Genomic DNA, 25546 nt, shown 5'->3' with positions numbered 1-25546 from the left:
ATGTGAAGCTTTGACTTTGAGCTTTCAAAAGGTGTAGGGCACCGGCAAGCGTGAGAGCCACAGAGAGACATCGACAAAGAGAGGCCTTGGTGTGGTCCGGGACTCACAACCGCACCAGACATGCACCCCTAATTACAGAGGTTCCATAACAAATGTAATTAAATAATGACAGTAAAATGCTACGAAATTTTCCTAAGACTAGACACCATTATGTGAGTACAGGGTCTGGCCAGCAGTAGTTGCATGCCGGTTAGAGAGGAGAATAAAACGCATGAGTCTGGCAGAAGAACTGCAAACACATCGTCTGCAAAGCTACCACGGTCTCTAGGTGTTTTTCCCAATCCTACCTGCTGTGAAGCATTGGGACCAGGGCCCCTTTGAGAACACAGTTTGATGCTGTTATGCTGCCAGTGTTAAGTCCAACCGTGAACTGTCTAATCCCAAGCATAAGCTGGGTATTAAATGCCATTTGATTTTAATTTGTTCAGTTCTGAGGCAAAGAGTGCCAGGGACGACTAAAAAAAAAACCATATTAGAAACCACCAAACTAGAATCCCAATTTTGAGATTTAGCAGCGGGAGAGAGGGGTTGTGTGGATGCTCCCATTGAAGCAGGGCTGAGGCTTCCTCTCCCTACTTTAGTAAGATACCAGTGGAAATGGAACCACAGGCAAAGGGAGTAATGTACCTCCATCAGGTGACACTACACAGAAAACTGCATATATTTCCTTTTAAAATTAGCAGCACATGCTAAATGGTTTTCCCACCGGAAGGTATCAACTTTCTCTGAGCAGCTGGAGACACATTTGGCTTTTTTTTCATTAAGCAGAGAGGAGACACTGCTCTATATGGGGGCAGGCCAGGTTATGGAACCTCAGGATTGCAGGATTTATTCCAGGGTGTGATACAGCCGTCACAGCCCCTGACCTCAGCAACATTCCAGCTGTATAAAAGGGTAACAGAGTAAAAGACAGTCTAGAAGCTGTCCTGGATAACGGTGTCTGCTAAGTAGATACATATCAATGAAGAGGAAAAGGGAGTCTGGGTAACCATCTCCAGGAAGTGCTGGTGGTTTGGAATCGGCGATCATTTCTCAGGCCGCATATGCTGGTTCCATTTAGGCATCAAAAGCTCCACTCCGCTGAACACGTACTCTCTCCCAACAGCATCTGAGTCTGCAAGCTACCGAGCACGAATATAGCACCCCATCCACTACCACCTAAACCTGATACCAGTAGAATACTTTGGTAAAGTCGCACAGATCTGAGATCAGCTGTTGAAAACCTTTCTAATATTTCCAGACTTCAAATATTACAATACAATGCATATTTTGGGAAACAAAAACCCCTGAACTACTGCAGTCTGTTAGTAATACAGCTTGCACAGACCCTGAGGACAGCAGACTGGGCTTAACCCATTGCTACATCCTATGCATCTCTCTCCTCCTCTCTCTGCTTTATCCACATTGGTCGGCTTTCTACAATCATCTCACCCACAGGTAAGAGAGACCCTCAAAACTGCATCTGCTGAGAAACCTCTGCCTTACCGACCTGCTGCTGGATCTACTCCAGGCAGAAGTTACCCGTAAGTGCTGATCTAGGATCACACTTTCCAACCACAATTCTATCCTTAGCTATTATGAGCTAAACAGCAAAACTGGTCCTAGATCAGCACTTACAGGCAGCGTCTGCCTGGAGCGCTGAATGCTGATTCCGCAGAGGCGCTCTCTGCAGAATCTGTTTAGTCAATTGTGGTCGGGGGCTTTGGTCCCACTTCCTCTTATGAAGTGCGCCTGTATCCATGGCGACAGTGCAAGGACGCTGAAATAAGATCTGAGCTAATGAGAGTTCGCTCTGATTAAGACTGACATCTGCTTTTTTTAAAAAAAAAAAAAAAAAAAACATACTCTGCAAGACAGTAATACCGCCACGTTCGCAAGGGATGGCCGTTCCAAGACCCATAAAAGAAGCGCTGTCCCTGAGATCGTTATGTCCTGAAAATAAAAGCAAGAGGGAAAATTCTGATTATCCCGAGCATTTTTCCAATATAATATGAGACCCTCTGACAATATGCGGCCGGAACACTCAGCCAGCTCTTCTACTGTACCACTCTGCTGGCAGAAACCCGCTTGTGGTAAAGCAAATTGGATTGCTTTCCCTGCCATGTCCATAAGGAGCCATGGAGCAAAAATGAGCGCTTTATAAGCCAGCGGCGAGCCAGCCTTCCCTGGATACACACGCGGCAGCCCCATCCAGCCACCTCCATCACCACACGCAAAACCGAACCGGGGATTCGGAGTTTAAACACGTCTTTTCTGAATTAGACCAGCGAAAGCTGAGAAACCTTCACCACTGAGTAAGCGCTTCGCATTTTTCTGTTCCTGAATGTGATCACCATCTCCAAGGTTTTACGCTAACGCCATTTGATTTGTTTCTACGATCCAGGAAAAAAAAATCAGCAGTAAAAGTTTCAGCACCATTCCTGAGTGTCTAAATATAATGTGTTTCAAACTGAAATCCTCCTCTCTCTCTCTCTCTCCGTCTCCCTCTCCATTTGCCTTAGAAGACTCAGACCCCTATATGAGGAAACCAAATGCCACAAAAAAGGTTATTACATCTATGAATTTTTACTCCATTTATGGTGCGATTCTTTTGCTTCTAATTGTTACATTGTGTTTTCCAGTCAATGTGATGACATTATTTACCAAATTGAAAGCAGCTGAGTTTCTCTTTGTCTTTTAATTCTTAACTACAGTCCCATATATTCATTTGGATTAAAGACTGAGGTTTCCCCTGGTTCACTCATAGCCTGTAATTTGTCCCGCAGTCATGAGAAGCCCAACCCGGCTGACAATGAGATCAGTAATTAGCGCTCGCTAAAGCAATCACCCCATTACTCTCTTTTTCTCATTAATGTAATTGATCGCCTTGTTGCTGCAAACTTGAAAAATGGGATGGTATGAATTAGAACAGGCCACTATCTAGTACTATTAGACTGGGAAATGTGTCAGCATTAGCAAGCAATGCAGACCTAAAATTTCTGACATTAGGACTGACTCTGGCAGTGAGGAGATCCCAGAGGATCCAGCTCTGAGTCGCACCTCCTGCTGGCTGTACAACATAACTCATCACAGCTCTACAGGCACAGGTGTCCAAAGGAACACAGCAAGTGGTGAAAAACTCATCTCAGATGCTCTTTGCCAGGTCTGAATTTTTCCTCAGCATTCCAGCGCAGTACTATACTATACTATACTAAGCTCAAGCATTTCTTTGTCTCCCTCACCATTTAGCTCTGATTAATGTGAGAGGCTGAGTCACAGAATCTAAACTCAAAAAAGCTTGGCTGAGGTATCCAGTGAATCCTCATTGTTCAGTGTAGATGGAACAGGCCTGTTACTTTTTTTGCATTTAACTGGAGCTCTTGGTTCTGGGGTAATTTATCCTGGCAGTGACAGCATCGGCTTCTGGCTGCCAGTGCTCCTAATTCAGCTGCTGTGTTACAGTATACTCCCATCAACTGAAGCGTCTCTGCTTCACGGCACTCCAACCACGGCGTCAGGACCTCTGGGCCCGCATTCCGAAGGAGTCGCTTTTCCCACATGTGAGAGAGCCAATTAGAGAGCAGCGGGGGACTGGGCTACCCTGCACCGGAACGAGGCACCTGAAACCAGACTGCCAGGCCACTCATCGCCTTTCCCGCAGTTCTGGCTCCTGGTGCGGCAGCGTGCTCCCTGCTGCTTGCTTTCCTACTTGGGCACAGTCTAAAGCCCTTCTTATGGCTGTGATGAGCTGGTCTCTCCCCAGTGAATGCCTTCTCCAGATGTTCCCAGTAAGGCCTAATAGAGGGACATTACACGTCGCGCGCGCTGAACTTGGCTGTGTACCTTGCAGGAGTCCCTCCGTAATCCCTGGATGTGTGTAACTCCACCTCGCAGACATAAACCCAGTGACATTATTAAAACCCACCTCGAAAACTTTCCAGCATTCTGCTGAGCTCAGTGAGGCGGACAAGTAATTTACAATGCAGCATGTGCATGCCCTAACCTGCTAATATAAGATAAAAGCCTTACTCTGAGCCAGCCTAAACAGCGAACCATGCATTTTCAACTAATTTATAGAGTGTTCCATACTGCAGAATGATACAACATCTTCTCTGTCTTTGCAGTGCTGAACTGATAATTATGTCCTAAAGACTTGGGTCATTCACCGCTCCTCCTGGAGGGTAGCCATCCAGCAGCCTCTTTAGCTCTCAATAAATGACCTTTGCACCCGGAACTAGTTGTATTTTACATTGCTAAACTGGCTGAGGTGGGAAAGTTCAGGGAAGGAATGTATCGTCCTTTTGCTTCTCTCTCTCCACACTCAATGCATACTCATCTCCGACCGATCTGAACTCCCCATGTTTGATTTATACACAGGGAGTCGTGTGTGTGAAAAGAAACCTAACGCGGCCCTGCTGAAGAGCGGCACCGAGGAGGGCTTCCCCTCAGCATGCTGACCTGCTGTCTGAAAGAGCTGGAGTGGATCAAACTGCTATGAACTGGGAATACCAGCCCATTCTTCTTCAACACAAATAACACAGAGTAAGATATATATTTGTAATCACAAGCAAAAAAAAAAAAATAGAATATGAGAGAAAAAGACATATGGTGTGGGAGATTTTTCCCCCCAGTTTTTAGTTAAACGCAAGCTATTTACAGCACATGTTTAATGTGGTGTTGAGTGCTGCTGGTGGGATTCTGTCCACGGCCCACGCGCATAAAACAGGAAACAGAACCCCAAAGGATGGAGCCCATCAATGAGGTCATTTCCCCCCTGCTGTCAACGCCCTGTCGGTGCGAGGCGCAGTGTAGCGCGGTGTGGCGTGGCGGCGGACGCAGGGGGTGCTGAGGAGCCCCGAGCGCGAGCTGGCCGCTGCATTTACGCCAGGTTTGTTTTATGTTAAACGCAGGGCTTGGCTCAGGTCATTAATAACAGCTGCACTCAGCCGGGCTTTCACCGTCAGCACGTTTCAGACGGACTGCCTGGAGGAGTCATCAATGAGGCCCGCGAACCCGCCAACATACACAGCCGCGCAGCCGTAACGGGCCAGCGTCCCCGAGCACGAGGCCAGCGGCTCGCTAAAACGCGTTAAATATGAAACGCTACACACCGTCAGAGCCGCCTGGCCCTCCGTGAGAACACTCATAAATCTGAACGAGCTCATCAGTTACAGAGAGGGACATAAAGGGGTCTCCTGCAAGCACAGCCACGCATAAAGGGAATTCATAACCTCAGCAGAGAACCACTATTATTATTATTACTACAGCCTTTTTTTGGTTGTTTGACGAGTTGTTTTTCAGTGGTTCCCTCCTCAGTGTTTTAACCCTCGCCAGCGGCTCCAGTCATGAGCGAAAGGCAAAACTTTTCCGTTTCCATTCCGAACAGCGTGGGCCACGATGTGACACGGTGACCACACGGCCTGTTTCCGCATCGCTACAATGGGCTGCTCTTGAGACAGCAACACTCCGGGAGATATGTGTCATTTCACCGCCAGTGTTTCAGTTACAGTGTATTACTCACTGCCCGGCCCTCTCGGCTCGCAGGCATTCCTAACATTTTCCATGTTACCTACTTCAGCAGCTGTGTCTGCAGCCAGAGAGGCTGGGTAGAGCGCTGCTCCCGAGGGAAAAACAGTAATGTCACAGCTGGAATTCAAACCTGCCCTACTTAGCCTAGCGGGCCTGTAACAACGGATACAGTGACCTTGATCACAGCCACACCGACACTGTTTGCAAACCAAGCACTTAAGAAGACCAGGGTGCAGGGCAGAAACGCCTGTCGCTTAACAGGCATAAACCTCCAGGGGTTATTTTCCCCCCATCTTTGCCCTCCCCCCCCACTTCCATTACAGTGAAATACAGCATTCAGAAAGCATTAGCACAGCATCTTTTCCTTGGAGAGCTTCTCCCCATTTCAGCTTACCCTGGTTTTTTCTGCGCTTTTGACACCAGACCAATCTTGTGGGCTGCTGAAGGCAGCACAGCCTGTTCAGCCACACCGCCCTTTCTGAGTGCTTATTAGCGTGTAGCATTTAGCTGCTACTTTCATTACCCTTCTCTCTCACAACAGCAGCTCCTTCTGGTTTCCTTTCTTTTTCTTAATTAGATTGCAGGTCTACCGTGTCTTCCAAAATCTTTTTTATTGGGTTTAAGTGTGCATAAAATATACAAGCAGTGCGCCTTCTCAAATGTACGTCTAGTGAAGAGTAAACACACACACACACACAAAGACAGACAACAGACACTGGGGAAATAAAAATGTCCCAAAGTCTGAGAGAACGGCCTGTGTCATGAACACACCTCACACTAAATGAGACGTCTGATAGAAAGATAAATGCATATCACTAACTGAGAGAGGCACGGTTGGAAAGACAGCACAACCCTGAAATGTTTTCATCCGGCCCTGATCATTGGATGGATCTGGGAGACAGTACAGCGAGTGTGAAATTAATTATTCATGAGCGCTCCTTGGTTCCCTGCTCATGTGACCGCGGGGCTGAGTCATTCCTGCCCCACAGGGTGCTCACCGAGGGCTGGGGGCGGTGCTGGCGTCAGGAGCTCCGCCTCCCAGAAACTCCACTAATGGAGGATGAGGAAGCCTTCACTGTTCAAATGCAAAACCATAAATAAAGAAAACATTTTCATTGTGGAATGTCACATTATTACTGTTCCTCACAGAAATTAAGATACTCCAGTCAGTAATTTATATCAGCATTAAAAGAGTCTCTCAAACAGCATGTTCACAATGGGGGGGGATCTGCAACTCTAGTGGCAACATGTGTTCTGAATGAAACACCACTGCTGTTCTGCGGCATCCGTACAAGGAGTCGCTCCTCTCTCCTTCTTCCACACAGACAGAGACGGAGCGGAGGGGCATCTCCACAGCCCTCTCTGAAACGCTCTCTCCTTCCTGCACACAGACAGAGACGGAGCAGAGGGACATCTCCACAGCCTTCTCTGAAACGTTCTCTCCTTCCTGCACAGCTGTGAGGGACACGGCGTGCCAGAGCTCCTTCCCTGAGCCCTGACGGAGATGTGATCTCTGTGGAGCGGAAACCCGCGCGCTGTAAAGCAGCAGCCCAGGCAAGCAGCGGTAATCTCCCCACGGCGGTAATCTCCCCGGGCGTGCTGCGGAGCCACCTCTGATCCGCGCGAGGGGCCGTCTGCCGCTCGGCCTCCCGGAACACAGCCACCGCCACCCTCACAGGGGTGATGCGGGTGGCTGGTGGGGCGTAAAGAGAGATCACTGTAGTGCCAAAACCCTCTGACATGACCCTGCTGTTGCCATGGAAATGGAGAAAAGGGTGTGGCCAGCACTCTGTACCGTGGTCCCTGGTCCCTGTCATGGCAGCGCCCTCTGTATATGACCGCATCGACACTCTCACATCCAGTCTCAGGACCGAACACGCCCACAGGCAAGTCCTTGCTGCCACGCCCACTCTTAACTTTACATGAAAATAATAAAACATATCCATGAACGGCGTTTTGTTTGTTCTGAAATACAGCACATGGGAGAAAAGCCTATTATTCACTCATGGGAAACACACTTCAAGAGATTAAAACAGATTCAGCGAAATCCTCTTTTTTTCTTTTTTAGGGCCAGTTCGTGTCAATGGTGTGGTGACTAACATTAAAATGAGAGACGCTCTCGGTGGTGACACAGTTTGCTGCTAAGCGCAGTGCTTCTATAAAGCTCATCTCACAATGTGTTTCTGATCACCACTCATTGACAAGCCGTGATGCTTTAATAGAGCTGCAGAATTTAAATGAAATAAACTGTTGCAATAGGCCTGTATACCAGCATCAACGCAGAAGGCATCTTATCAGTGTGCATAAGCTGGCTGGCATTCACCGTGTGCTGTTGCGCGTTTGTGCCTTCCTGTTCGGATGCACTATCGAAGTTCAGTGTAACAATCACACTGAGGTTTCCTGCGGCCTGAATCTCGATTGCCATTTCCTGTGCCCTTTCCACACTGAACAACTCACGCTTGTCTTTTATCACTGAGGCGAGACCTTTTAAAAATCTGCTGCCGTTATGGAAAATGACTGCCCACATTAGAAATGATTAAAAATGATGAACAGTCCCAATATCTAAGCGATCAAGGTAAGTTTCTTACTGTGTGAAGTATTACAAAAGTAGCAAGAATCACAGAACTGCAGGCAGCCGGGGTGCATCCTTTAGACCGCAGTAGCGATGTGCGTTTAACCAGTCAAACCAATGCACTCACATCCTGCACCATGATCAGTCAGGGCTATTAAATGACCACTGTGCCGGCAATAGAAATACCTCAGTCAGGAAGCAAATATAAAGTCCTGTCACACCATCACGGATGCAAACGAAGATGCATAATGTATGTGCACTAAAGTTTAATGTATATGCAGAGTAAGCTGTTTTACAGACGGCAGTAAAAGCTCTGCTACCACAGCCTCCACTGCCACAGTCTGAGAGTCTCCGCCTTGAAGAGGTCCCAGTCTACCGATTTTCGGAGAGGGGTACTTCCCTCCTGACTCTCCCCTGTGCTCCAGATCATGACTCAATAATCCCCACAAATCCCTGTTCGCTCTCCATGCGCCTGCAATTAACCATCTGCCGCCCGGTGGCTGGGAACAGACCGGGCGCGCTCCTGCCATTGTTCCACAACGTGCTGGTGGGCAACCCCACAGCTGCCCCTCCCAAAAAGACACAGACAGGAGGAGAGGGGTACCAGGCAGAGGGGACCCTCTTCTCACGTGGGACGACAGACCAAGTAAGTGCCTCAGGAAGCTCCCAACTCCTTTCTCTTGTGGCCCTCTGCTTACCGGTCCAGTGTGGCATTTGGGCAGCAGTCTGGGGAATGGCCACTGCTCCTTCCTGTCCAACTCAAACAAATCCTCAGCAGGGAGTGAACTGCTGCCAGTGTAATTCAGTCTGGGCACAGGCTGTGCGAGTGTCACATTGTTAGTGGGACAGCCTGTGTCACTCGGCCGTATGAGCTGCTTCAGCCACTGAACCCTGACACTCAGCCCCAGAAACCTACTGCCAGCTCAGCCTCTTCACATTCAAATAGAGGGAAAAAAGAGACAAAGGCACATGTTTGGCTGCTGGATGGCCCTGCTGTCCTGAAACGCTGGTGACAGGAAGTGGCTGTGAACGCAAGCGTGTTCCGACCGCAGACGGTAACACTGCTCCAACTGCAGCTGTCCCCCGTCACACACTCGAGGAGAGGGGGGCCATACACACATCACCAACATCACAGAATTCTCAGAATTTCAATTGTGTGAGTATGTCTGTGTGTGTGTGTGTGTGTGTGTGTGTGTGTGTGTGTGTGTGTCTGTGTGTGTGTAATCCACAGAGAAGCACGCCCACTTAGAAACACAAGACGTCAATACGCTTGTTTTTCTCCACGCGCTGAGCGAAATCTGTGCTGCCTTATGAAAAACCTGGTTCAAGTGAACAATCTAATTATGCAACTAATTAATTGTGTTAATGAGACCCTTTGCCAAGTCAGCGCAGAGAGATCCGATCTTGGGAAAAGCAGAGGCTTTGCCAGATTCCTGCGTGCTGCGTTTCAGTCACCGGCAGCTAATTCTCGCAGCAAGCAGGGCTAAAGTAATCCAGCCATCGATCGGCAAGCCCGCCCCTGCCAATCTCCTGCTGTAATTATCTGGGCTGCTGACGGCCACAGCCCTGGTAATGCACACCTTGTTAAAAGCAAGCAGCAGGCCAGATCGCTCTGTCTGGGACTGCCAGCGCTTGCATTTCTCTGTTATAAAGTGGATTGAAAGAGCATAAAAACACTACATTTTGAGGCCATTAGATTACTCGACAGCATTTGAATAGCAAGTCCTGAGGGCAGGTCTGGTGCCTTTATGTACAGATGTTACTCCAGTAAGGGGGCGGATTCAGGGGGAACATGGCTCGTGAGCCCTGAATGAGCAGGCAGCGGATTTCCTCGACAGCGGAGCAGCATAAAAACATGCCCCCCCCCCCAGCCCCGCTGCTGTGAATGGATTACTGCTCATTCAACCACGTAACATCCTCTTTCCGCAGGGCACATGGCCCCTCCCGGTCGCCACAGCGGCGGCCAATCGGGGGGAGCAGTGCTGGGGTATCGATGGCAGGCCCGTGCGAAACTCCAGCCTGTGTCCCTCTCCACCCTCCCTCCAAGGCAAAGTCACAGCCCTCGCCGGTGGCTGCTAAAGGCACTCGCCATCTGGGAGTCATTTCCAGCTCTGTCTGAGAGCAGAGAAAAAGGCGGCTCTGTGGCTCTGTAGACCTTGACACAAAAGACAATGTCTCCCTGCACTGCAACCCCCCCCCCCCCAATCCACTTGTCCCACTTCCCGGAATACAGTACATCTGCCCTGCAACCACTGACTAAGCCTTTTCCTTTGAAACTCTGCGCTTTCCTCCACAGAGACTATGCTTCGCATGAGCGTGGTGATTCATACTGAGATCAGGCCTTTCAGATGCGACCTTCCTCATGCAGCACACAAAGGCCCGGGATCCTGCAGGGTCTGCATGAGAGGAAGCTGCACACCCCGCCAACACCACTGCCTCATGTCTTAATCAATTCTTAATCAGCTCTCTGTGTTGGGCTACATTAAAATGCAGCAGTGCTTTTTGTTTGGTGTCAGGCTCGGCACTCACTGCCTGTCCCCTCGCTGTAGTTTCCTGGTCTGTGGTGGGAGACCAGACCAGGGACGTCTGAGGGGTGTGGAACGAGGGCGTGTCCCCGTCGACACTCCCGACACACAGACACAGACACACTCCTGCCACTGCCAGGGGTCCCACACTGACCAGCACTGCACCTGAGAGCCACAGCAACCATGCTGCCTGCACTGGCCCTGAAACACCCTCTCAGGCCACAAACACACTCCTACGCTGCAGGTCACACACACACACACACACAAACGCGTGCACACAAACGCAACCACACAAGGTGACACACACACAGGCAAACTCAGAGACACAGACACACGCAGATAAACTCAGATACACACACCCTCATTCTCTCTCTCTCACACACACACACACACACTGACAGTGCCAAGCACACTGTCCATCTAAAGTAATACTGTGTTCACCCCAGAAGAATGTGACCACTGATACTGTGTGATGGCACGTCTCACTCACCCTCACCGCGACTGAAAGAAAAGATCTCGAAAACAACAACTTGAAAGCATCTTAGCCAAGAAAACATCTTGAAAGCATCTTGACATTTCCCTTAAGCCTTCATCATTCTCAGCCCACAGACAACTAAGGAACTCTTGCCTCTTTATATCGAGGCTAACAATAATCACTGAATGGGGTCAAACACCAAACCGTACACACGCCTCACACACCAATCCGTACACACACCTCACACACCAAACCGTACACACACGCCTCACTCATCAAACCATACACACGCCTCACACAGCAAACCGTACACACACGCCTCACTCACCAAACCATACACACGCCTCACACACCAATCCGTACACACACGCCTCACTCACCAAACCATACACACGCCTCACACAGCAAACCGTACACACACGCCTCACACACCAAACCATACACACACGCCTCACACACCAAACCATACACACACGCCTCACACACCAAACCATACACACAATCTGCTACACCCCTGTCAGATTTCATTGACTAATGTTCATGTCACAAATCATGTCCAAATCACAAGAAAGTAAGTTTAGATAAAAGAATGACAGGAACAAAGCATTGAGCCAGTGTAGGCTCATCGTTCCTGCAAAAACGCTGCGTACAGCCTGTTCTTGAACAAACCAATCTGCTGCTTTGGCTATGCATGCAGTTAAGCTATTGCACGCATTAAAAATGTAGCTGCAAAAAGGTTTTCATGTGTCGGTCAGAAATGTATCTAACTGTATTACACTTCCATCTAGGCCATCTTCCGCAGACAGACCTCAGATTATTCCCACCGCAATGCTCGAACACAAATGACACATCATCTTTTCACACACAGGTCTTTCCACATTCAGACAGACCAAAAGATGGTGTGAATCCTCCTGTCAAACCTGCCTAACCTTTAAAACAGGTGTGGTGTCACACTGAGGTGGCACACCTGAACCTGAGGGTGGAATCCTTACACTCCTGCCGATCACCACTGCACACATCGCCGGCCGGGACAGTGACATAGCCAATGCCCCAAATTTCTGCCGATGTCCACTCCTTTCACCACAAAGGAGGGTGTCCTCACTGAACATAAAACCCTTTACACTTCACCTGAGAGGCAGAGGGGTTAGCCAAGGGATCCACATGCTCCACCCACTCATACCTTATTCATATAGAGCTCCACATCTCGATTAAGGTGCACTGTCTGCTGTTCCAACACTCCAATGTGCAAAATGTCAGCATGATCAACCATCTGCTGGAACAAACGCTGATACCATGTCAAACAGAGGCACCCAATACACTCAGCTATTTAGGAGTATGTGTTAGACTGTCTTTATCATTGTCTTATAGGGCACTGCCTTCATGTAACATGATGATGTTCAAGACTACGCAGCTAATGGGAAATAGACAATGTGCGTGATCAAAGTTGAGGCAATCTACAAGTGTACTGACTCAACTTTACACTACAGGAGAATCCTGCTCTACACTAATGGAGTGAAATCAAAGAAACAATGTATATGACCTTAATAAATTTACAAATTATGTATATGTCATAGCAACTGTGTCCACTGTAAGATTCAACAGAAACTAAGCATTTGGCTGTACCGGGCTGTATGCATGTGTTTGTTATTGATTTCATAGCAACACTACAGGCCAGTGCACACAAACATAAGCCAAACGGACACGTATGTAAACAAACATGCACACGCATGAATGTGCACGCCTGGCTGTAGCTGCATTTTCACACGACCAGTTTCAGCTCCACGGAGTCTCTCCGACTCCCCGGACTCGGGTCTCCCACACCCCACTCCTCCACCCCGAGCAAGACGCCGGAGATCTCAGGAACCAGCGCAATGGAGCCCGTCTCAACATCAGTACGCTGCGTCCTCCGCTGCAGTGACCATCCCAGTCCGCGTAATTATACCCGCACAATGTAAAGAGGCGTAACGTCGGTCAAAAACGACCACACAGTCACCCTACCTGCTTTAAAAAACGCGTCCGTGTCCGAGTCGGCCGGACCCTCCTCGGCGGCTTCGGCTGTGTTCATTTCGTCTCCCGGTTGGTTTCGGAACAAAATAAAACGCGAAGTATATCCAGTGATCTACGTAACAAAATCAGTGCACGATCACCTCCATATTCTGCCGTCTTGAGTTCCTGGTCGCAGTTGTCGGTTTTCCAGCCGTGGCTCTCCGTCCGTGTTATTGGCTACAGACAGTGCTGCATTTCGCTCTATTGTTTAGAATGGAACCTCCTCGGGCTGCTCCGGCGCTACACAAGAAACCCACAACGCGAGCAACATACCGAAGACACAGAAAGACCCCTTGCAATTAAGCCGCGTTACACCTATATGGCTCGCTCACGCCTGACGTTTCACATTGCGGACATAATTTCAGCATCCTAATCAGCATTAATCGATGTTTCAGCACCTGATTTCTTTACAGCGGTACCTTGGCAGCATATGTTAGCGATGTCACAGAAATCTACATAATATAAGTGACTGGACTGGTGCAAATTGGGGGTTTTTCTTTTTCAAAAATTCGTCTCCATCTTGGCAATTTTGTCGCGTCTTCCCCCAAATAGATCCTCATTCATAACGCATTCCGCCCATCGCGCTGGTGAGCGTGTTTGAATCAGCGGGGGTGTATATTCCGAACAATGCACTGGCACGGAGCTCTCTGCACCCTCCCCTGCCCACGCCCCCTCCCTCTCCACTCCGTCCGTTCCACCGCCGTCTTTGAACGCGCAATAAAGTGTTGCTTCAGTACCGCTGTTCTGATTCTGAATTGAAGGAAAATTCGGTGTTTGTGTTGGCAAATGCGCTCTGATTTGAGGGGAAATTTATATTCAGCGAATTCACTTCTGTCTGCGTCTGCGGGAGAAGTGCCCTCCTGGTTTTGACCCCTGTCACCGCAGGAATGCACGCTATTTGTTTCTGATTAGCAGCATGTAGAAGAGACGCACGGGACCGCAGGTTGTCCGCTCTTCACTCATGCGACTCGATCCAGCTTAGCGGCCCCCGGAGGGCAGCACGCAGGTCCTCAGAGCTGGAAATGAGGCGTAGTTTCATCTCAAACATCCACGTTTGGCACGGTAGTGAGAGGGCAGACACATTTTGGAACAAAGATCTAAACTCAAACCAGCTAGAATCAACGGTGAACACGTCCAGAGTTTCCACAGCTCCTGTCCTCTAACGCCCCCTATAGAACCTATTTATTTATTTTGCTAATATTTGCATAGGTGTGAACCAAACATTTTAAACTGGAGAACACCTTTATGGCACACTGGGGATGGATTCACACTAACAGCAGTTGGGCTCTATCCTTAATTATACGTCACGATTTAAAGGGAAAGCATTTTATACATCTTCACAAGTTCGGCGCTCACTGAATTTAAAAACTTTTAATATAAATACTAGTTCAGTTTTGTTCTGCTTCTGCCAAATCCGTTTTCTCCACAAAACATTTTCATGCATGGTACACTCCCTTTCGGATCAACAGTTTATCAATGCAAATCCATATTTAAAAAGTAAACGTTTGGGTATTCAGATGTTATTATTTAAAAACAGAATATGAAATAGCCATATTCTCTTATAAGAGACCTTAAACAAATAGGCTACACCCCGGAGCTGAAACGGAACAGATGAAACCGAAAATTTGATTAAGGAAAATAAACCGCCATCACCGTTCATTCCGAACCACGCATTCGGTTCTGATAAGGCCATGGCAAACCTAAGCGACATGAAAATGAAATCATTAACCACAAAGATTTCCATATGCAAAATCTCGCCATTTTCATTACCACGATATTATCATTTAATTGCATTTTTGATTGCTTTGAATGAGGCAGCTGTGGACATTAGCAGTACTGATGGATACTAGCCAACAATGGTCACCAGCATGATTCATCTATGCGAACAAAGGCCTACCGCATAGACGTTATTGACTGAAACAACCTGAGCAAATGTGAAATGGTTGGTGGCGCCTTGGTAAAATCTGAAAACGGCTGAAATACCATTTATGGCTGCCTGATCTGCTTGGCTTAAGTCATCAAATGAGGGTACAGCGCCATCTTGTGTTTGGTTTGCGACAGCAGTGTCGTGCTTCAGCAGTGTATGTCTCTCAATCACCAGCTGGTAACGCGGTACGTGAGGACAATGTTATTTGTTTACACTAAAAAACACGAAAATCGAAGCAGGTGCGGAATTATTTATTTATTTAGTTGTTTATTTTATACATCTGAAATCGTGAAATTTGGCTGAAGTGAATTTTTTAAATAATGAAATTTGGCTAACGTGAACTTAAGTAATTTATTGCCATTAATTCACTTCCTCCTTAGTTATTCTAAATCGCTGGATAATAATCTATTGTGCAGCTATAACATTTCGGTTGGTTGTTACTTGTATTTGCATTAAATACATTAAAAGCATTGCATGAATGCATATCTCTAATATGCAAAATGTTCTAAAGAGGTAGTAGCTTTTGCTCCAGTGACCTGGCGGTATGACACCATAATGACGCAACTGGCTTTGCGAAATGACGCAACAGACGCTCATGTCCGCGAGGAGGCCGTGGTGGAGAGAGAGAGCAGGCGGCAGCAGAGGGAGAATCTGCGGAAGCAGGAGATGGGCGATCTGAAAGAGAAGGCGGCGGTGAGGGAGGTGAGCTTCATTATGCCGAATATTCTATAATAAAAATGCTGTTGAGTTCAGAGACACGCAATCTACATTACTCACCAGCCTAGCAGTTAAATCCTACAGGATTTCAAAAACGACTGTAGAAGGCCAGTCAGTAACAGACACAGCACTTGGTGGTTTCCTATAACCTCAGAGGCGTTTGGGAGTCAAACCTCTTTCATTTTGTTTCCTCCCAGAACACCACGCTGAAAACCAGGCAGACGCTGGAGAGGATGGAAAGCCAGCTGATCCTGGATCAGCAGAGTCTGGACACTGCCATGCTCCTGCCGTTGTGTTGCATGGTGAGTGTGATTGTGCAGGTGATGTTTATCACTGCTGTTATTCCTTCCGCAGGAGATGGAGTCTCTATTCGTTCAGCATGGGGAAACACTGTGCTTAAAACGCAGGAGCTGCAGGCCCTGAAATCCAGGGAAAACAACCTGCAGGCCAACATCTCTGCCCGCTGTGCCACTGCCAACAGCCTGAACAAACAGCAGAATACAACCGAGTGAGACCACATCAGACAGCGGGAGCGATATACAGTCAGGGACTGCAGAGAGAGATCCCACTAGGTCATAGCCAAGATGGCCAGTTTGGCTTGAGAATGAACACAAAGCCAAAGCATTTAAACAGTAAACACGACCTGGGAGGCTGTCCCATGCAGGGGTCCCAGTACAGCAGACCCTGTTGCAGACCACTGCGCTCCTCTGAAAGGGGATATGCAGGCTGTGAACCTGGACACACCCCCTGTCGGGTAAGAAGCAGAGCAGCCACCCCATTACCTCTCCATCTCACCTTAGCGTACTGTTCCTTTTAAATCAGATCAAACACAGACACACAGATGGAGGCCACTTGGTGACTGGTGCCTCAGCCCTTTGTCATATCTCTGGCATCTGTCTGCCAGGTCAGACAGCTTTGCTAAAGGCAGCAGCAGGGCCTTGCCTACCTCCTGTCCGAGGTGGGGTTGGGGTGTTTGGTGGAGGCGGAGTCGGTGTCGGAGTCGGAAGCAGCAGCTTCCACAGGTATTTGGTCATGCACTCTCCCCGCATTACTTTATGGGACCACAACGCTCACAGGATTCTGGGTGTGGATCCTCCTCACAGGGTAACAAAGCGGCAGCAGCAGCCGACCCCCCCAGTGATCCAGTGACCCCCGAATGAACAGAAAGACAGTGGGGATCCAGAGCTGGGAACAGTTGCTCTCATACCGCTGATCTGACATGTCTCTCTTATTGCAAGAGAAAATGCCTTCCCTTTAACTGAATAATAAACTCTTTGGAAACATCTATCTTTGTAATGGCCCTTTTATTGTATAATGAATGAAAAAGTGTAACTTTGATGACAAGGATTAGCAACAGGGACCGAGATGTATTATGGAGTAAATGTTAAAATATGCACGCCTACCTTCAAATCAAATGGCTGCCAAATAATATGGTCAAATCTCTGCCAAATCTTGCAGGTCAGAGGAAATGGCTCTTCTGTGTGGATTTTGACTATAGTAACTTGGGATGAAATATTTTTTAAGATGTGTTCTCAGCCAAAAGCAACAAGTCTTTTTTTGCCTTTACCATTTGTTAATTGCTGTTTAGCACGGGATCATCTGCAGTTAGTCTCATTTTGGTTGCTTGGCCCCAGCTGCAACAAATATCTGACTTCTTTCGGTAACATGAAATTCCCTGAAAAACTATAATAACTAATTAGCTTGCCATACTTGTCAATAGCATTAGATTTAACATTTAGAACTTTGCAAGTGATAGATATCGGTTTGAAGTCAAATGAATGACAGTTAACTGTATTTCTGTTTGTAGGGGCCAACAAACAAACGTGCACATTTACAGAGCTGCTCTGATCGTTCTGCAGCAGAATGCCGGTGCTGCAGACGTGGACGCAGGCCCGGCTCCCATATCTAAAGGGGGAGGAACACATTGTGAAGAGTTCCTGCAGGATTTTTAAAAGGCTTAGGCTGTAAATGTATGTGTTTTGAGAGCTTGTTTTGCATCTCACTCATATACTACAAATGACAGATAAAATAAACTAATTTAGCAGTCTGAAAGGGTTTCTTTTTGCTTTGAGGGATTCTTCTTCTGATTAAAACATTCACTCAGCTTCTAGATCACCATGACAAAAAAGCCTGCACAGAAAGTCTCCCTGTGTCACAGTCATATTTAAAACACAATGGGCTGAGTAACTTCGTTCTTCAACTGGAACACTACGCACGTCTCACTCAGTGCTAACTGCACAAACACTTCAGAAATAGGCTCCTGGCATGTTTACTTGGGTTAAGCTTCCCCTGATCAGAATTTAAACAAGGGTGATAAATTAAGGAGCCGTGAGGATTTGCTGTAGTGGGCAATTTGCTAAACCTGGTTTCAGCTCATTGATGGTTATCTGCCATTTTCTTACCTTCAAAGGTAAAGTTACCTTTTTAAAATAAAAAAAGGCCATTCTACAGAATTTTCAGGCTCTGTGGAGTTTTTAAAACAGATCCAGGTCTGAGTTTGCCTGTACTGACGCAGACATTTTATTTTATGCAAAAAAGATTATACAAATTAAAAGCAGTTACTGTTCCTGTCATTTCCCAGGTCAAACTGCGTGAGCTGGAGTAAGTTGAACATAGCTGTCTGGCTACAGGGTCATCATTCTATATCTTACTTATGCATAGAATTGCGCAGGGCCTATCTACAGATTCTGGAGGTCACTGCACAGCTTCTCTCCTTGAAAATGCATTCCAGATATCCAGACAGACAGAAAACTAGTGTTAGCGCATTGAAATATATTTCATCATAAAGGAATGACATCCATTTATTTCACTAATGTCCCTTCAGTACTAACCCTGACATTTAAGTTCTTGTGGCATAATTAATCTGGTCCATTATCCTCATTTTACTGTAATATAAAGGCACTGTTCACAGTGAAAAACTTTAACTAAACCAGCTTTTATATAACATAAATTATGCTTTAATTAATGCCCTTGATTTACAGAGTACTAGGTCAGACCCAGCCTGCCTGCAAGACACATATGTAGAATACTGAAGGAAAGTAACTTCATAGTCTGGAAAGGGTCACCTGATTTTGGATTGGCCAACTATGTCATCACGGCTCTCCCTTGGGATGTTCCTTACCCATGCTGAGACGACCATTGAGTCATGAGCCAATCACAACAGTCAGGTTAACCCGTTTTTTGCCTTTCCCCACCCTTAGCCAGAGGCACGTGAGTCTGACAAGGCAGTAACCAATCAGACACCTCGTGTAAAATGCAGTAAGTGCAGTTTGGAAGGCCTAACATTAACTGTGGGACCGTGTCCAGACGGAGGTGTCGTTATATGTGACGTCAGTGGGGCAGGCTAGGTCAGACTTGGCAGACATCACAAGACTCGTCACTTATACTCATCACAGCTGTAAATGGGCATAAACTTTACAAAGGCATCAAACAATTCATCTTTCAGGCACGCCAGCAGGTAAATGCTGAGGGCTGTGTGGCAGAAAGAGCTAGATAATAGATCTCTTCGGCCTGAGAGCATCTTTAAGGAGCAGATAATCAGCGATGAAGGTCGGCATATAAGAGAGCGGTAACCAGAAGAACTTGGCATCCCAGCCGGGCGAGTAGCGGGTTCGAGGGTGAACAGCAGAGATGGCATGCTCCATGCAGCTGACCACCTTCATCAGGTCGCCGTCTGGCATCTTTGCAAACTTCTCCTTCATCATCACATTCACTGGAAGTGAGAAATGTCATTTGATGAATGAATGTCATTTCTACAGAGTTACATTTTTTTCTACATTGCAATGACCAATGAGGCATGTTAACTGGTTAACTATCGGTGACAATTACCATGATCAAGGAAATTGCTTCCATATTCATCTTTAAGCTCTTGAGGCAGTTTTTCCCACAGTTTGTGAATACTCTTTATTAACAAGTCGACATCTGTCACACTGGTCTTGAAAAAACCCGGTTCGATGCACAGGACCTTTACTCCAAAGGGTGCCATATTCAGGCTGCAAAACAGGAAGAAGAGACCCTTACTTAATGGTACTCTGGTTTTCTCTTCACACTCAGAACTCACTGAGCACACACTTCACAGCTCATTTGAAACTCAGCATATTTTTGTATATGGACATAACCATGGCATAATCCATGAAACAAAATGGAGGGATTCTTACCGCAGGCTGTCATTGAAAGCCTCCACTCCATACTTGGAAACAGAGTAGGGTCCACCGAAGGGACTGATCCGTCCGAAGACGCTGGCCACGTTCACCACGCGGCCCCTGGCCTTCTTAATCAGTGGCAGGACGCTCAGGGTCACTGCGATGACCCCATTCAGATTCACATCCAGCATGGACTTGTAGTCCTCGATGGTGAGCCAATCAGAGGGCGCAGAAGGCACAGACACCCCGGCGTTGTTCACCACAGCCCACAGACCTGTGCAAGCAGGAGAGTTTGCAGAAGACCGTTCACGCCTGTTAAATGCCAGGCCCTTTCCTAACACTTTCCTTATTTGTCTACAACATGCGCATACAGGGAAAATGCCTACAGTGTGGCTGAACGGCCACATGTTCAGGAGGCCTAGGTAGTGAAAGGTTATCCATTTAGGATCCCCACTGTACCTTAGGAATTCTAAATCTTTGCATGACCTAGATAAAACATTATGCTTCTGCTCCTCTAAAGTCACCCCAGTATATTTGTTTTATCAGTAGATGGACAAGTTATGAGGAGATCCAGCAAAGCAGCTACAAGCCCTGACCATGACAATTTCTTCCTCTTACCCCCTTTATACAGACAGCTCACATTTATACTGAACTCTGCCAGTGCCCTATTTCAGTAAAACCTGTTTGGTACAACAAAACTAAAATTACAAAGTGCTGATTCAGCCAGGATGGAAAAACACAAAAGTGAGCATCAACAGTCTTAGACCTGAGGGCCTCAGAGTTAAACAAGGCGAGAAGCCACACCCTTTTCCCCGACGTGGTTTTTTATGAAGGCAGCTGCTTTATCCACGCTCTCCTTCTTGGTGACGTCGAGGTGGACGGTGACCAGCCTTTCGGAAGAGGCCTTCTTCAGCTCCTCTTCCCCCTTTTCCGTGAAACAGGACGCAATGACGCAGAAGCCCAGCTTGTCCAGGTGTTTAGCCAGCAGGTTTCCAAACCCAGAGTCGCAGCCGGTGATGTAGACGTGTTTGCTGGATTTACCTGGGACTCTCTCAAGCTCCCTGTACCAGCGGTACAGGAATACAAGAGCCACCAGGCCAAGGAGGTACAGCCACATCTGAGACAGAGAAGGATGAATTCAACTATTTTAAAATATTCAAAATTTAAATCTGCATCAGCAATCACAGCTAGATAAACACTATTTTATACACAGATATTATGGTAGTTTCCATCTAAGATACGGGAAAACAGCATTTACACAACTACAGCATACCGCGACTTCAGCAGCAAGGTAGATTATTGCATCAAAAGTACACAAAGAAGAAATCCATATTAATCAAAACAGTGCACTAAATAATCCACTATAATATAATCATAATTATATGTATAATTACTAGTTAATGTAGCCAGTCTTTTTGTATTTGATAATCAAATCTCAACGCTTACAAATGATCAAAGGTACATTGCTCTGTTGAAATCCTTTGCTGAAAGCCGCTTTCTGTCAAATGTAGTTGGATACATTTAACCGCTTAAAACATGGCTACATGGAGTGAGTTAGGAGGTGGCCAGCCAGGTAGCTGTTAATCTTTGGACTTTCCTCACAGGACCAGCTAACGCTCCCTAAGTAGATAAACTACTGGTGGTTGCGACCGGGTGCAGGGAGATTGTTGTCGAACGACTACAAATGTCAGTAACTCACGCATGACCAACTTTTAACATTTACAGAACAGCAAGCGCAATAAGGTATTTTCCACCTCTACAAGTGGCGAAGCAAAAAAGAGCATATGCACATTCACTTCAATGCCTGGCGAAGATCTAGCGAATACAGATATTAAAACCTTACTGTAAAACCAGCCGGACTAACGCTAGCCCTATAGCCGGATTACTGGCTCATAAACTTTGTTTTGATACTTTTGAGACTGTTTTGAAACTTTCTCCTACTTTATTCATACATTTAAACAACATAACGATACTCACCGTTCTACAGACAGTTGACTGCGTGTATTTTGCGATGAAAAGGGGAGCGTAATGATTATTTCAGGCAAACACATGTAACTCTGGCTTTGCAGAGTCACATGAGACAGGCAGGCGTTGGAGATCGTTGAAAAAGGCTCGCCAGCTACGCAATTCTAGTCATGTTTGGCCCAGAATCAGGGTTAAACAAGACACACCGCCCCTTTCCTGCCGCATGGGCGGTGTTTTATTTAGGCAGAGAGGAATGCGGGCTTATCACAAACGAGTGGATACTGGGTATCAGTATCGCCAGAATTAAAGGGAAGCCTCCCATTTCGAAGGGGTGAAAATGTTGGACATTTTAGTGGCGGAGCAATCGTGGATTGCCAGTGTTTCTCAAGGACGGAAACAAAATCTATGTACTCATTGTGTGCGTCCCGCTTGCTGGATTCAAAGGCGTTTTTGAGTCGATCCAGTCCGCAGTGGGCGCTGCTTTAGCGCATAGTGGGGCGTGTAAAACTTTATCTGTTGGTGACGGTAGGCTACTGTGATTGGCTCTTCCAGTCAAAAACGGGCTACCAAGCCACCACCCGCACCGATACAGAAGTTATCTCTACTTGTTTACTAGCTATCCTTCATTATTGTAATTAAATGACCTTTAAATGTCTGAGCAATAAAATGAATGTTTACACAACCCTGGCTAATTTCAGTAAGTATCACACTGTTACTGAATTTGCTTTGGGTTTATAAAATTTAATCAATTCCCCATTATAGCGCTGTTCGAGTATTCAAGTGCTTTACATAGAGCGCACTGAGGTATTCGCGGACGAAGTCTTATGGCAACAATGTCAATGTCATTCGGGATGACGGTAAATCGTTGTTAAGCATTTCAAGAGCTCCACAAAGGATCCGGTTGCATTATGTGTAACTTAATATCATCCATTGTGGAAAATTGGAATGGATATTTATCCGCTGTAATAATAAACTGCCTTTGTTCAGGTTTTGTGTTGGTGGTCTATTGTGTATGCCTGTAGAGTTTTCCTTTAGAAATGACCAAAACTGCCCGAAGGCAGACCCAGAGTCTGTAGAAATGTTTACTGTTATATCATCTGATCCTATTCGTATACTGCTCATTCTTTCTAAGCTTATTTATAACTTAAGCCAGGGCACACAATAATGTCTAAGCTTCTACCGCTTTGCACTTTTCTTCTTTATCTTTGCAATCATAACTTTTCTGCACTTTACATAATCGCAAATCTTCCTTTGTCCTTAATGCTACTATAAATTAATCTCTTCTGTCTGGATAGCCTAAACCTTATCAGACGTAGCCAATAGCGACATCTGTTCACTGTCGGCAGTTCAAAACGAACCAGTGAAAATTAATTTTGAAAGTCCTGCAAAGTCTTGGATGGAGTCATTCCAGCTATCTTTGCCATCTCATTGGCACTGTATATATGACCAGTATTTTCTTCAATTGTTGTTTGCTTTTGTCCACAGCTAAAGCCAATCATTGGTTGTAATTCTTTCCCTGTGCATTATGCACATGTAATGGCATGCATAGGAAATGTTATATAAGTTAGTTAGCAAGGAGGCTAGCTGCTTTCATACCCAACTAGTCAGAAACCTGTCCGCAAATCCAATTAACATGGTGACAGATACGCAAATATTTTGATTCCAACCTTAACGCAATCAGAAAAAGTCTGATCTCTTACGCTCTTACAGACAATCAATCATGAGAGTTTCGTTGAGCAAGGAGGCTTAAGGTTACCCCTGTCATCTCACCAGAGATGACTTCACATACAATGCATGTTTGACAAAATATCAATTCCATCACCTCTACCTCATGCCAAGCATGAAATACAATAGCTTTTGCAAATAAATGATTACAAGAATGGAGACTGACAGCCCAGTATAATAAATTAACAGATTATTAATTCTGAGTACATTTTACAGTGGCTTTTTGACAATTACACTGATCGATCATGGCTCCTGCTCTGGGTAGGGTGATTACTGATGGTTAAAAAATTACATTGAGTAAGTATACTCACAAACCTTGATTTAAGGAGGAGTTTGTTTCACATTCTTGCAGTTCTTCAAACCAGCTAACAAGTTAGGACTAATACTGGCTGGAAAGCATGCAAATTCCCCAGCAAAACACCATATGAAAACCATCCAGCATTCATCTCATCATATAGCCACGTTCAGCTCTGTCTAGACGGGAACTTTTTCACTGTCATGTTTGAAAAATAAATTACTGTTATTAATAAAAATATCTTCCTTACAGTGCACCTTTCGCATCTTTATTAACTCTGCAAAACATTTGTTTTGTGCAAAGCTCTTACAAATGTTTTTCATGTAGTAATCGTGACCTGAAGTCTAGGTCGTCAGTGAACTGTTAATTTTTAAATTCACAAGTTCTTAACTAGTGACCACCGCTTTAAAAGACTGTGATGTTAAACTGACAGAACATATTTCATCATGAAGATCAGCTCCTTTTTTCAGGCATAAATGTCCTGCTTCCTTAAGCTTGAGCTACTAAATGCTCTGTGACTTTGAGGTCTGGAGACTGCAGATGCATTAGAACTGTGAATTTCCCATCCTTCAGCTGTTTCCTCTGATGTGTCCTCTCCATCACTACAATATGGTGTCTTTTTTTTAACAAAGCTTGACAGTTTTAATAGGCGACCAGGTTTTTGGCCAAAAATGATTCTGTACATGAAGAGAAGTTAATATAAATCAACCCTAAAGGAAATCATATCCACCTCTATATGTCAAAATATGGTTTGTGTGTCATTTAAGGTGCAGTTAGACAGATCCGTATTGCTTAGTCTTGTGTTGGAGTTTCTGAAAATACATCATCCTTCTATCTCTGCCATAGATTAACACCAGATTCATATAGTCAACAGGTAATGCTAGTTTTTGAAATGTTTTATCTCAATTACCTAGACTATCTTAGATGTCCTTTCACATCTCTGGTCATTGACCTTTGGTTCAAGTTTGCCTTCCAAACCCCTTTTCTCATAGCATGTTGACATAAGATTTTCTCACACCCTCTGGTTATATGACTAAGTTTGATTTTCTTGATATTGAACGTTACAGTTGTAATTGGTAGGTTCAGCTTTTTAGTGATTTACTTAATGGGCATTGCTCAACTTGTGTGGGCCAATGACTCATTTGGGGAAATTTTCATATACTGTATCTTTCGTATACTTTTCTGACTTCAATAATGAAACAAATGCTACTTATTACTTAGGTGTACAAGCTCCCTCCCTGCTCATAACATAGGTTTTACATGCTTACATTTTCTGCTACCTTTATGATAATGAAAACATGATTGGATTGTTTTAAAATGAAGTCGTCATTGACATCTGTATGTATTCCTTTCATCTTACTGGGAACTTTGTAGGCACTGGGCTTGTGATCAAAAGGTTACTGGTTCATCTGGGAGATAATTATTGTCTCCCAGATGACTTATTAATAAAATGCATAAACCCTTTTTGTATCCAAGATTTGTAAATGGTTAACATACCTTTTTATGAGTCTATTATCAAATATGTAATACCTGGGTAGTTCTAGTTGCAATCTTAGCACGGTTATCAGTTTCAAGCAGGAATTAATTAC

At 45.8% G+C, this 25546-nt stretch overlaps 2 protein-coding genes and 1 long non-coding RNA gene across 3 annotated transcripts in view; 1 reads left to right on the top strand and 2 right to left on the bottom strand.

Moving 5' to 3' along the window:
• Nucleotides 1-13776, bottom strand: part of LOC118788763 (kalirin-like) — a 160240-nt gene extending 146464 nt beyond the window's left edge. The window contains exon 1 of the mRNA XM_036544814.1: nucleotides 13139-13776. Coding sequence (XP_036400707.1) covers nucleotides 13139-13205 — 67 coding nt within the window. The 5' untranslated portion in view covers nucleotides 13206-13776. The remainder of the gene's footprint in view (nucleotides 1-13138) is intronic.
• A 1969-nt stretch (nucleotides 13777-15745) lies between these two features.
• Nucleotides 15746-16985, top strand: LOC118788813. The gene is made up of 3 exons (XR_005005442.1): nucleotides 15746-15815; nucleotides 16028-16132; nucleotides 16934-16985. It is a non-coding gene; the product is annotated as an uncharacterized LOC118788813 (long non-coding RNA).
• Nucleotides 16986-18334: 1349 nt separating this feature from the next.
• Nucleotides 18335-22118, bottom strand: dhrs9 (dehydrogenase/reductase (SDR family) member 9). The gene is made up of 5 exons (XM_036545968.1): nucleotides 21950-22118; nucleotides 20777-21089; nucleotides 19988-20246; nucleotides 19659-19822; nucleotides 18335-19542 (listed from the first exon to the last, which is right to left on the bottom strand). Exons 2-5 carry the CDS (start codon nucleotides 21087-21089, stop codon nucleotides 19319-19321), a joined length of 960 nt encoding a protein of 319 aa, XP_036401861.1. The 5' UTR covers nucleotides 21950-22118; the 3' UTR covers nucleotides 18335-19318.
• Nucleotides 22119-25546: the final 3428 nt, after the last annotated feature.

Source organism: Megalops cyprinoides, chromosome 14, assembly GCF_013368585.1.
Source record: "Megalops cyprinoides isolate fMegCyp1 chromosome 14, fMegCyp1.pri, whole genome shotgun sequence".
In the NCBI taxonomy this organism is placed as follows: Eukaryota; Metazoa; Chordata; class Actinopteri; order Elopiformes; family Megalopidae; genus Megalops; species Megalops cyprinoides.
This window is presented reverse-complemented; position numbering and strand designations above follow the sequence as displayed.